Consider the following 12,176-nt stretch of genomic DNA (forward strand, 5'->3'; position numbering starts at 1 on the left):
ATGTCTATAAAGATACTAGCAGAGGAGTGTTGCAGACCAGGGGCAAAGTATTTTTATAAGTATCAATAATGAGACAGAACACCAGGAATGTAGGAGATAAACAGAGGTAAAGCAGGAGGCAAACGGTTCTCGAACCACTGAAGAGAACTGCCTGCCGATTCCAGCTTTCCTGTCTTTTATTGAAAATTGCCAGGAAGTAAAACACAAAGAGAATCCAATACAGGTGAAGCAAAGCAATGCAAAAATCCTGTAAACACTTAAGGATTGCCTTAGTGCTTTAGGATTCATTCCAGCTGATATCAGCCTCCCTCAAATCTGAAGTAGTATCCTGTTTATTACAAATATTTAATGTAAAATTTGGCTTCCCATAGAGGAGGGACTTAACACACAACAGCTCTTGCCCCTCTCATTCTTATCTCAACTAGTGCTCTGTAACCTTGCCTTCTTTTCAGCCTTGGCAGAGAAACTAATACATTCAAATAGTGATGCTGGCAAAGACTATTTAACTTTGAGGAGAATAAACAAATCAGGCTTAGTAGAAGAAATGCAACCAGATCTCTCCACTCCCTAGAAACAAGGAGAGTAAGACTTCAGTTCTTTTATTTGGGGCACTTATCAGGGAAGGTCACTCAGTAGAAATGAACACCACACTTGGAAAAGTAGAGGGTTAGTGAAAATAAGGAACACCCTGGACCAAAGCATATCAATTATCATAAAGACAGTGCAGGACTGGGTAATCATTTGTTCTGAGAAATAAGTCTATGAGTTGGAGCCAACTCAAGGACAGCTAACAACTTTTTTGGTTGGGTATCAGTTTGCTTGGCTCCACGGTCAACACTCTTGGCACCAGCAGCCAGGAAATCAAAAATATATTGTGATGGGAAAATCTGCTGTTAGGGACCTCTCTAAAGTACTCAAGAGCAACGGTGTCTCTCTGGAGACTAAGGTGCGCCTGATACAGACCATGGTCTTTGCAATCACTTGCTATGCATCAGAGAGTTGGACAATGACTAGGGAGGACAGAAGGAGAATTGATGCCTTTGAGCTGTGGTGCTGGAGAAGAGTATTGAATGTACCATGGACTGCCAAGAAAACAAGCAGATTCATCCTGGAGAGGGTTAAACCAGGCTACTCCTTGGAGGCAAGGATTCTGGGGCTTCATCTGACATACTTTGGACATGTTGTAAGAAGGGGCAGGTCCTTGGAGAGGGACATCATGCTTGGGAGGGTGGAGGGACAGCACAGGAAGGGAAGACCCTCTATAAGGTGGATTGATTCAGTGACTGGGGTAATAGGGATGAGTGTGTCAGAGGCAATGCGATTGGCACAGGATAGATCAGGGTTTTAAGGCTGTTGTACATAGGGTCGCAAACGACTCAACGGCACATAACAACAACAACAACAACAACAACAACAATAGCTATGAGCTAATCCTTATACCCATATGCGCCTTGGCTGAGATTACATCACACATGTTGTTGTTGTTATGTGCCGTCAAGTAACTATGACTCAACTATGAACCTCTGAAGCCTGTCCTGTCCTGAGCTGATGTTACTGCTTCTGATACACCTGCCCTCATTACCACAGTCACTGGGTCAGTCCATCTTATCGAGGGTCTTCCTCTTCTGTGCTGACCCTCTGCTCTTCCAAGCATGATGTTCTTCTCCAAGGACTCGTCCCTCCTGGCAACATGTCCAAAGTATATGAAACAGAATTTAAAAATCCTTGCCTCCAAGGAGAAACCTGTTTTCAGTTTCTCCAGGACATACATGTTGAAGAGGATTTAATTTGTATCTGAATCCTAGCGCAGGCATCAGTAAATGATCTGTGTTTCTGAGACAATCTGTCTATTGAGTTTCAATGTATCTGATATGTTATCGGACTACTTCACATGAAAGTCTCATCTGCACACTTCAGTATTACTCTTTAAGGGGACAGCTGTCCCGTCCTTATGCCAGTCAAGTGATAGCTATGTAGAACAGTAGAGGAGAAACCTCTTGTCATAGTTTAGCACTTTTCATTTCCCCAGGAGCTCTGATGACTTAGTGGAAAAGTGTTGCACTGTCAACCCAAAGGAAGTTGGTTCGAACCCACCAGCTGCTCCACGGGAGAAATTTTCTCTTGTGCAATTTACAGCTTCTGAAACCCCATTGAAAGGTCAGCTATGCGTGCATTCCAATTCAACAGCACAAAACATCATTTTCTCTGTGTTCTTTATGTCACTGAGGACAGGTGCAGGCAGAAGCCTGGAGGATGGCATTGGGGTCCTCTCCACTGAGTACAGCGACCTGAATTTTGCCAGGCCTCTCATCCAGGAATGGCCTTCAGTATTTCAAGTAGCAATTAGAGCAGAGAGGAATTAGAGGACTCCAGGAAATCCTCCTAAAAACCATCAGTGCAGGTGACACCTCAGAGTTCCAAGTCTCCCTTTGTAGGCTGGTGCTAAAGATAGTGGGATAGTGGTAGGAGCCCAGGCTTTGAAGTCAGGGCCTGAGATCTAGTCCAACTTCTTCCTAGCATGCTCCGTGACTGTAAGAAAGTCTTCTAACGTCTCTGGGCCTCTTTTTCCTTGTAGCTACATGAAGGTTCCTTATGGTCCTTTCCAGAATTCAGGTGTCAGCTGTTTCCACACTCAAATTCGTGTCAATCTGTGTTGTTGCTTTATAATATCACAAAATCACGTACAAAAAAAAAAAAGTCTATCTGACTACTGAGGCTTGGATCTGAATTGTCTCATGAGAATTATCCCATGTCCCTACCAGCAAGGCATCACCCTGCCTGCCACCAGATACTAAAGATAAAAGAGGGCAAGACCTGGGGTGGGAAGTCCTTTTGGGACGATGCACAATATCACAAGTAAAAAGAAATAACATTAACAGGTCCCAAGTCCCAATATCTTTCCACATAATCATTTGTAATCAGAGTTGAGGATTGGTTTGATTGAAATAATTCTATGAACAAATTGGGCATTTGGGCCTCAGTCTGTGTTCTATTGCCAAATATAGACACGGAGCTAGTAGCAAACTTTTCTTTAAAAACTATTACATTCAGTGTAATTTAAAATGAAGCTTTATTTTGGAATTTCAACATTCAAGGTTTTTAAAAATAGATCCCATTTATCATGTGGTTATTGGTCAGGGGAGGGGGTGAGTCTCAGGCAGCCAGAGGTCCTTTCTTGGAAAGGGCTCTCCTTTGTGCTGAAACACATCCTTTCTTCCAGCATTCTTGGCTTTAGAATGCCCTTTCTTTTGTAAATTGATAGATGAGTTGGATTTTTAAAAATGTCCTTTCTTGGTCAAATAAATCCCATAGCTTGAATCCTAATTTTTTTAAAAAAACTGCTTTATGAAATTCTAAAATTTCAGTATCCCCTGTGTAGCTTATGTGTGGGATTTAAGATTAAAGCACACTTAGATACTTATTTATCTAAGATACTCAGCTTATGTTCAAAGAAATCAAAGCTCAGAGGGGTTTAGTAATATGACTAACATTACACAGCTGGAGAAAGCCAAAGCTGAGGTTTTCATATGGCCCTTCCAGCCTAGTCTACACTGCATAACTGCCAATCCCTATACCCCATTCTCATGAGGAAGACGGAGCCCCAGGCCCATCTTGAGAAGAACTCCCACCCTAAGGCTTAAGGAGATGAACCAAGAGAAGAAAAACCTTCTATTGATTAAACTACTCTTTCTCTCTCAGAGGGAACGCAGTTAACTTTCAATTTCATGCACTAATGGAGAAGAGGAGGCCCAGGCAGCCTCCCACAGCAGAGGAGAGTGACTGTGTGATTTTTATTAGGCTTGAGAATGGATTTTATTTAATATCTGCATGGCAGATTTAGGGAGTCAATTTTGCTTCTCCTTGAGTAAACATCCACTGGGATGGGGAGGAGATCATCCAGCTATAGAAACAGGGAAGCACATGCATCCCAAGGCAGTCGTTGTCCTGGACAAGATGCACTGCTATGCAGGGCGATGAGAGACACGCTGACCTGGAGTTCAGGGGAGCGTCCTTTACCCAAATGGGTCACGTGGAGATGTGGGCCCAGAGACCCTGACCTCACACAGGACTGACTTGAGTCCTATGACAGGAGTCTCTCTCATGTAATTCTCTGGAGAGTGAAGTGTAGCCCTGGGGCTCTTCCAAGCCGAGTGGATCATCCAGGAAGAATGAGACCTGAGACCTCAGAGGCTCACTGAGGAACAGCAGAGTTGGTGAGCTCTCTGTCATGGGAGAAGGACCAAAGGTGCCAGCCTAGGAGCAGCTCACTGAGGGTTTCTAGAAGCAGAAGACGTTGGGGAAGTATCGGTAGCTGGGGTTATAGCTCCATAGGTTTCTCCTCAGGCAGTAGACAAGCTTCCGGTCACAAGCACAGAGTTGCATCTGGCAGAAGGACCCATGTTCTGCAAATGAGACACAAAATACAGAATGAGGCAGGAAGAGAGAGAATCTACCGGTACTGACAACCAGGCTGGCTTTAGTGTGAGCACTGGCTTCTCATCAGTTAGGCTCCCTGATCTGCTTCTGCCTCCATCCAACAAAGCCCTCAGTCTGAGGAGGAAGATCTGGGGAACTGTGTAATCTGATGGAAGAGGCACAGCTGCTTTCATGTCTGATGGCGGACACACATGTCCTACCATTGAGGGCACTTTGCCTGATGGTGGAGACAGCCTCTTGACCTGGAGGAACTTCACGTCTCAGGGAGGAAGTAACATCCCCAGCCTCAGCTTTGAACTCAGATTAGAACGTGAGCCCAAGCTCTAGCTGCAGACACTGGCAAGTCTCTGAGCTTTCATTTTCACCAGCTGCTCTGCTGAATAAGGACAAGCAATCCTCCCGTGTTATTTACAGCCTCTGAAAACCCACTGGAGCTATAGGCCAGGTCCAACTCTAGGGCAAACAACAGCACAACAATAACTGTGGATTAGGAATGTTAAACCTCTCCTAGGGTGTTCAGGAAGAGTCAATCAAATGAAGGTGCTGCTAGTGAATGCTCAGAGTGAAATGACTCCTGAGCCCTGGCCTGGGAGGTCGTGTTCTGCTGTAGCAACCCTCCCTGCCCCTCGAACCTCAGCCCTGTCCACCACCTTGCCTCAGAATATAGGCTCCAGGGACAGTTGAACTCAAAGCCAGATGAGAGTAGACTCTTCCCAAGCACTGAATGGGAATCCCCATCTTACCACAGGCGACCATGCCTCGTGCAATTCTATACTGGTAAGACTGGGTCCTGATGTTGCAGCTTTTCTCCTCCAGCCGGCCATAGCAGTGGTCATGCACCCAACAACACCTGTTGATGCAAGAGGCTTAGTCCTGGATCATAGGGGCATCCTCTGGAATCCCTTTTCTGTAATGTTGTTGTTGTTGTTGTTATGTCGAGTGGCCTGCGACCCTATGTACAACAGCCCTAAACTCTGCTCTGTCCTGTGCCAATCGCACTGTCTCCGACACTTCCATCCCGATTATCCCAGTCACTGAATCAATCCATCTCATAGAGGGCCTTCCCCTCCTGCGCCGTCCCTCCACCCTCCCAAGCATGATGTCTCTCTCCAAGGACCTGTCTCTCCTCACAAATGTCCAAAGTATGTTAGACGGAGCTTCAGAATCCTTGCCTCAAGGAGCCACCCAGTTTAACCCTTTCGAGGACAAATCTGTTTGTTTTCCTAGCAGACCATGGTACTCTCAATTCTCTTCTCCAGCACCACAGCTCAAAGGCATCAATTCTCCTTCTATCCTCCTTGGTCATTGTCCAACTCTCTGATGCATAACAAGTGATTGTGAAGACCATGGCCTGTATCAGATGCACCTTAGTCTCCAGAGAGACACCATTGCTCTTCAGTACTTTTGAGAGGTCCCTAACAGCAGACTTTCCCATGGCAATGCACCTTATAATTTCCTGGCTACTGGTGCCAAGAGTGTTGACTGTTGAGCCAAGCAAACTAAAGCTGTGAACAATCTCAATCTCTTCACCATCCATCCTGATGCTGCCAATTGGTCCAGTGGTGAGAATCTTTGTCTTCTTGACATTGAGTCTCAATCCATATTGGAGGCTGCATTGACCCCACATTTCTCCTTATAGAGCCCAGCCTCCCGGATAATCTGTTCTGCATATCTCTAATAGGAGATGAAAATTCAACCAAGTCACTTCAACAGATGCCACCTCTGGCAGAGAAAGAATCTAACAGTCAAGCTGGATGCTTTCCTATTTTTTTACTATGGCTGTAGGATACTGATTCACCTTCTCCTTCTGGACTCACAGCTAGGCTACATTTCCCAACCTCTCCTGCAGGTCAGTGCTTGAAGTTCTCTTCGTTTTTTGTAAGCAAGGTTGTGCCATCTGCATAGCACAGGTTGATGATGAGTCTTCCTCTAAAATCTTGATGCCACATTTACCTGCTTGCTGAAACTGAGGAAGACCTGAGGCATTTGCTACAGAAGGTCAAGGATTATAGTCCTTAATACAGATTGAAACTCACCATCAGGAATATAAAGATTCTCACCACTGTACAATTGGCAGCATCGTGGTAGACAGAGAAGAGTTTGAGATTTTAACAATTTCAGCTTGCTCGGTTCCACAATCAACACTCATGACCAACAGTCAGGAAATCAAAAGATGAATTGCTTTGGGAAAATCTGCTGTCAGGGACCTCTCCAAAGTGCTAAAGGCCAATGACATTAGTCTAAAGATTAAGGTGCCCCTGATCCAAGCTGTGGTCTTTGTGATTCCTTACTATGCATCAGCTGGACAATGACAAAGGATGATAAGGAAGAATCGATGCCTTTGAGTTGTGGTGTCGAGAAGCGTCTTGAACATACCATGGACTGCCAAAAGAACAAACAGATCCATCTTAAAGAGGATGAAACCAAGCCATTCCTTGGAGGTAAGAATTTTGAAGCTCTGTCTCACATAATTTGTGCGCATGGCCAAGAAGAACCAGCCCTTGGAGAAGGACATCTTGCTTGGAAAGGTGGAGGGACAGCATAGGAGAGGAAGACCCCAGAGGAGATGAACTGACAAGGTAACTAGGGTAAGAGACAGTAAGTTTGGCTCAGGACAGGACAGAGTTATGTGTCACAAGTGACTTGATAGTACATAACAACAACAGTCCAGCCTCTGAAATACTTTGCTCAGCATACAGACTGAATGAATATGGAGAAAGGATAAAGCCCTGATGCACACTTTTCCTGATTTTAAACCATGCAGTGTTCCCATGTTCTATTCACACAATTGCTTCTTGATGCATGTATAGGTTTCATATGAGCACACTTAAGTGTGGAACTCCTATTCTCAGTGTTAGCCATAATTTGTTGTGACCCACACAGTCCCATGTCTTTGCACAGTGAATAAAACATAAGTAAACAGATTTCTGGTATTCTCTGCTTTCAGCCAAAATCCATCCAACATAAGCAACGATATCCTTCTTTCTATGACCTTTTCTGAATCCAGCTTGAATTCCCTGCTGATTTACTGCCCCTACCATTGTGTTATAATCTTCAGCAACATTTTACTTATATGCAACACTAAGGCTATTATTTGCTAATTTTAACATTCTGTTAAATTGCCTTTGTCTTGGAATGAAAACAACTAGAGATTTCTTCCAGTTGGTTGTTTGACTAGATAGCAGTCTTCCAAATTTCTTGACATAGGTTTGGGAGTACATTCAGGACAGCTTCAGCTTGTTATGTTTCAATTGGTGTTCCATCAGTGCCATGCAATCTTGCTTTCAACACAATCTTGCTTTCAAAAAGTGAAGAAGAATTGTAACTCTTTACTGAAGAGGGAAAAACGACAGTCTTCATTATGGACTACATCTCAGCCTCAAGAAAATAAAATCCTCAACACTAGACCAACAGGCAACATCATGATAGGTAAAGAAAAGATTGAAGTTGTCAACGACGTTTTTTGCTTTAATCCACAATTAACACCCACGGAAGTTGCAGTCAAGAAATCAAAAGATGTGTTGCATTGGGAAAATCTTCTACCAAGACCTCTCTACAAAGTGCTAAAGAGCAAGGTTGTTAGCAAACTTTTAAAAATAGTTTAAGTAGTTAAAACAATAGTTTAAAAATGGAGCCATGGTATTTTCAATTGCTTCTTATACATCTGAAAGTTAGACAATGAACAAAGAAGACCAAAGAAAAAGTGATGTCTTTGAAGTGTAGTATTGATGAAGAGTTTTGAATCTACCTTGGATGGGAAAAAAAGAAAACTGTCTTGGAAGAATTGCAACCAGGTTGCTTCTTATAGACAAGGATGGTGAAACTTTGTTTTATATACTTTGGGCATGTGGTCAGGTGGGACAGTTCTTAGAAACAGACACCATATTAGGAAAGGTAGAGTGTCAATTAAAGAGGGATGGACCCTCAACGAGATAGATCAACATGGGTAATTTATCAATGAGCTCAAGTATGGCAGAGGTCATGAGGATGACACAGGATAGGGTAAATTTCAGATCTATTATTCTTAGCATAGTAATGAGTCATAGTTGATGATACTTAGAAACAACAATTTGCTGGTGGGTATGGTTCTATGACTAGGTTCTGGCCATTGGAATATGGGAGGAAATGGTGGACACCATGGCCAGACTTGCCCATACATGTCTCCTACACTATCTACAGCTTTCTTGCTCCATCTTTTAGCTGGTTGGAAATGATCTAGCAGAGGACTCAGGCCATAAGGGGCAGTGGAACCACAAAGTAGAATGCGCCTGGGTCCCTGAATCATCACGTGAATCACATGTGAGCAAAAAAATAAGCATTATGTGAGGTGTGGCAAGTGGCTTTTTCTTCCCTTTTTGGTTATGGAAAACTTTAAATGATGGTATGGAGTACTCATATACTCCACACTCTGTTTCTCCAATGATTAGCCTCCTATGTCAATGTGATAAATAATATATTTACTACAATGAATGAATTAGTATTGATGCATTATGATGAACTGAAGCCCACATTTATTTATATTTCCTTGGCTTTTATCAAACATCTTTTCTCTGTTCCAGGGTGCCATTCAGGATACTGCGTTACATTCAGTTGTCGTGTTTCTTTAGACTCTTCTTGACGGCAGCAATTTCTTAGGCTTTCTTTGGTTTTAAGGGCCTTGACAGCTTTGAAGAATGTTGATCAGGTGTTTCTGTAGAATGACTTACCATTGTAAATTACCTGAGCTTTCCCTGATAACACAAGGGTTACATACAGGTTGTTGGAAGGAAGAACACAATGGTAGGTCCTATGTTCATCATAAAAAATGGCGCAAGGTATGAATATGATTTAGGACCATTGGTGGTGACTTGACCACCTGGCCAAGGAAGTATTTGTCCATTTTCTCCACTGCTCTTTTTTACTGACCCCATACTGTATACTTTACACTTTTGAAGGAAGTGTATACACAACCTACACTTAAACAATGGGGAGGGACACTCCATCTCCTTATAGAGAGATTATCTATATAACCTTTTGGAATTCTTCTACATGGAATACTACTGACCTACCCCTCCCTATTCATTAATTCTTCTCATAATTATTTGTATCAACAAGTCCTCAGCAATGGAAGCAGTTTCTGATCAGATACTGACATAAAGGTTTAAAGTTCTAACCCAATCCAGGAGCTCCCAATATAGGAAAGTCCTGGCAATTGCTTCCATAAAGATTAGGTGGAGGTGGCGGGGGGGGGGAGGCAACAAAACAAAAACAAAAAACCACGCAGAATCATCATGACTCAGAATCAATGTGTCAGAAAATGGTTTGGTTCCAGTTATTTATGTGAATGTGTATTCAGGAATTGTTCTTTGATATTTTGTATTCTACTGTAACAGTGCTTTCTTTTTCTGCTTAAACTGTTGCAGCTTTAGCCAGTTCGAGTTCTTTCTTTTGGCTCTTGTCTTTCTTCGACATACCCCGCCGGGTTTTTAGGGTTGTTTTTGTTTGGGTTTGGCATTTCCTTTTCTTTCTGGCATTTCAAGATCTTCCATGCTCACTTTGTAGCATTCCTAAATCTGGTCTTAACGTCAGCCATTTCTGTAACAGCCTTGTTTCTTGTTATTGGAGAGTAATATTAACTGGATCTAGGCACTAGGTTTGCTTGCTGATATTGGAGCATCATTTCTTTTAGGCCTTCTCACCTGATAGTATAGAAATATACATGTTTATATGACCTTGTATATATAAACAGATCTATAAATATTTCTATATGTAACCATCTGTATCTGCATTAAGTTAAACTTGAATTCGTGCTAATATCTCCATCTCTACTTCCCTCCTCTGCCTGATTCATATACTCCCACTCCAGAAATATGGCTCTTTCCATCTGCCATCTACTTAATTATAGATTTCCATCTAGTGAATTCTTTTATTTGATATGCAGAAAGAATTGCTAACTCAACTGCTTGTGTTTTCTAAGGAATAATATCTTCTATCTCATATTTCTTCTAGAACTCCCTCTTCAAGAGGTAGAAGCTATGTCCTAATGTCCTGTGTCTCTGTGCTAAGTCTCTGAGCCCATCTCGATCAGGAATACAACAGGTGTCAGGACACTGGACTTCTGAGAGTGTTGTTAGCTACCATCAAGTTGTCTCCCATGCACAGGGACCCTATGCACAAATGAACAAGACTTTGCTCCAGTTTGTGCCGTCCTCACAATCTCTGCTGTGCTCACTGTTGCAGACAATTTGTCAACCCATCTTGTTGAAGGTCTTCCTCATTTTCACTGACCTTCTATTTTCCTGAAAACTATATCCTTCTTCAAAGACTGGCCCCTCCTGGTAACTTGCCCAAACTATGTGAGACAAAATTTCCCCTCCTTGCTTCTAAGAAACACTCTGATTATACTGCCACGATGAGTCTCTTTTTTTCTTTGCCAGTGTATGGCATATTCAATATTTTTCACTAGCATCACAAATTAAAGTCACATTTTTCTTCGTGCTTCCTTGTTTATTGTCCAATTTTCACATGCACCTAAAGCAATTTTTTTAAAAAAAATATACAACTTGGGACATCTTAATCTTTAAGTAGCACCCTTGTTCTTAAATATTGTAAATGGGTTCTTGGCATCAGATATGTCCAGTGCAATATGTCATTTGATTTCTTGACTGCTGCTTCAGAAACTCATTATCAAGTGCTGTCAATTCGGAATTGACTCATGGCTGAACCTACAGAAGGTTTTCAGAGGCTATAAATCACACAGGAGACTATCTTTCCATTGGAACCATCTACTTTTGAGTTGGGAGCACGACTCTTACCTGTTGGCCACCAGGTCTCCTGTTTCAGATACTAGTTGTTGTTGTTGTTGTTGTTATGTGACGTCCATAAAAAAAAAAATCTTACTTTTTTTGTCTTATGGTCTTGGTAAACTCATGTTTGGAACCTCAAAACGCTGTGAGGAAATCCAAACAACTTTGGGGAGGTCTAAGTGAGAATAATTAAGTCCTTCAGCTCACAGGCTCTACTGAGCTTACCCACCATATGCAAAAGCTGTCTTGTGAGTAGATTGTCAGTCCTCAGCTGAGTTGCCCAGTGGAAGGCATGCAGAGCAGAGACAAACCACTCCACCAAATGCCATTTAGATGGAAGACTAAAAAATGATTCCTATGGTTTTACTACTGTGTTTGGGAGTATTTTGTTATGTGTCAATAGGTAACTGACACGCTTAGGACATTGAGAGTTAAGGATTATTTTGGGATTTACTTGATGTGTGTTCTGGAACAAGCCAGATAATGCCTCTGAGATTCCCCATTTTCTCACCTAGAAAATGGGCTTCCATATATCTTGCAGAATTTACATGAAATTAAACAAGAGAATGTAGGTACTAGAAACTGGAGCACATGGAATAATGATGACATCAACTCACCAGTCAGTGGCATCCTTGGGGGTCCCTCGGCCACCCCAGCCACAATAGCAGCCATAGAAGCCATAGTTCACCAAGGCATTCTTTCCAGTCACCTTCTCAATCATCGCCTTCAGATCTAACCAGCCTCCTGGCACAGTGTGCACACCTGAAAGATAGCCGTGTCCTCAGGTGAAGTGCAGACTCCTCTAGACATACTTTTTATTCTTTTTTTTAGACATCCTTTCCCAGCATGCTCCTGCCCTTTCTCCTGCTCTGAACCTTGGAGGTACCCAGATGAACGAGGTAGGAAGGGCAAAGGGTAGAAGTGCAGAGAAGTGGTTAAGGATTGAGACATGTA

General features: G+C 42.6%; 1 protein-coding gene across 1 annotated transcript; it reads right to left on the reverse strand.

Moving 5' to 3' along the window:
• Window positions 1-4,278: 4,278 nt before the first annotated feature.
• Window positions 4,279-11,967, reverse strand: PLA2G5 (phospholipase A2, group V). Its single transcript, XM_006883679.1, has 3 exons — window positions 11,840-11,967; window positions 5,181-5,287; window positions 4,279-4,403 (listed from the first exon to the last, which is right to left on the reverse strand). Exons 1-3 carry the CDS (start codon window positions 11,941-11,943, stop codon window positions 4,279-4,281), a joined length of 336 nt encoding a protein of 111 aa, XP_006883741.1. The 5' UTR covers window positions 11,944-11,967.
• Between the last annotated feature and the right edge of the window lie 209 nt (window positions 11,968-12,176).

The sequence above is a fragment of the Elephantulus edwardii genome, unplaced genomic scaffold, assembly GCF_000299155.1.
Source record: "Elephantulus edwardii isolate Elephantulus edwardi_28Jun2011 unplaced genomic scaffold, EleEdw1.0 scaffold00028, whole genome shotgun sequence".
NCBI classification, from domain to species: domain Eukaryota; kingdom Metazoa; phylum Chordata; class Mammalia; order Macroscelidea; family Macroscelididae; genus Elephantulus; species Elephantulus edwardii.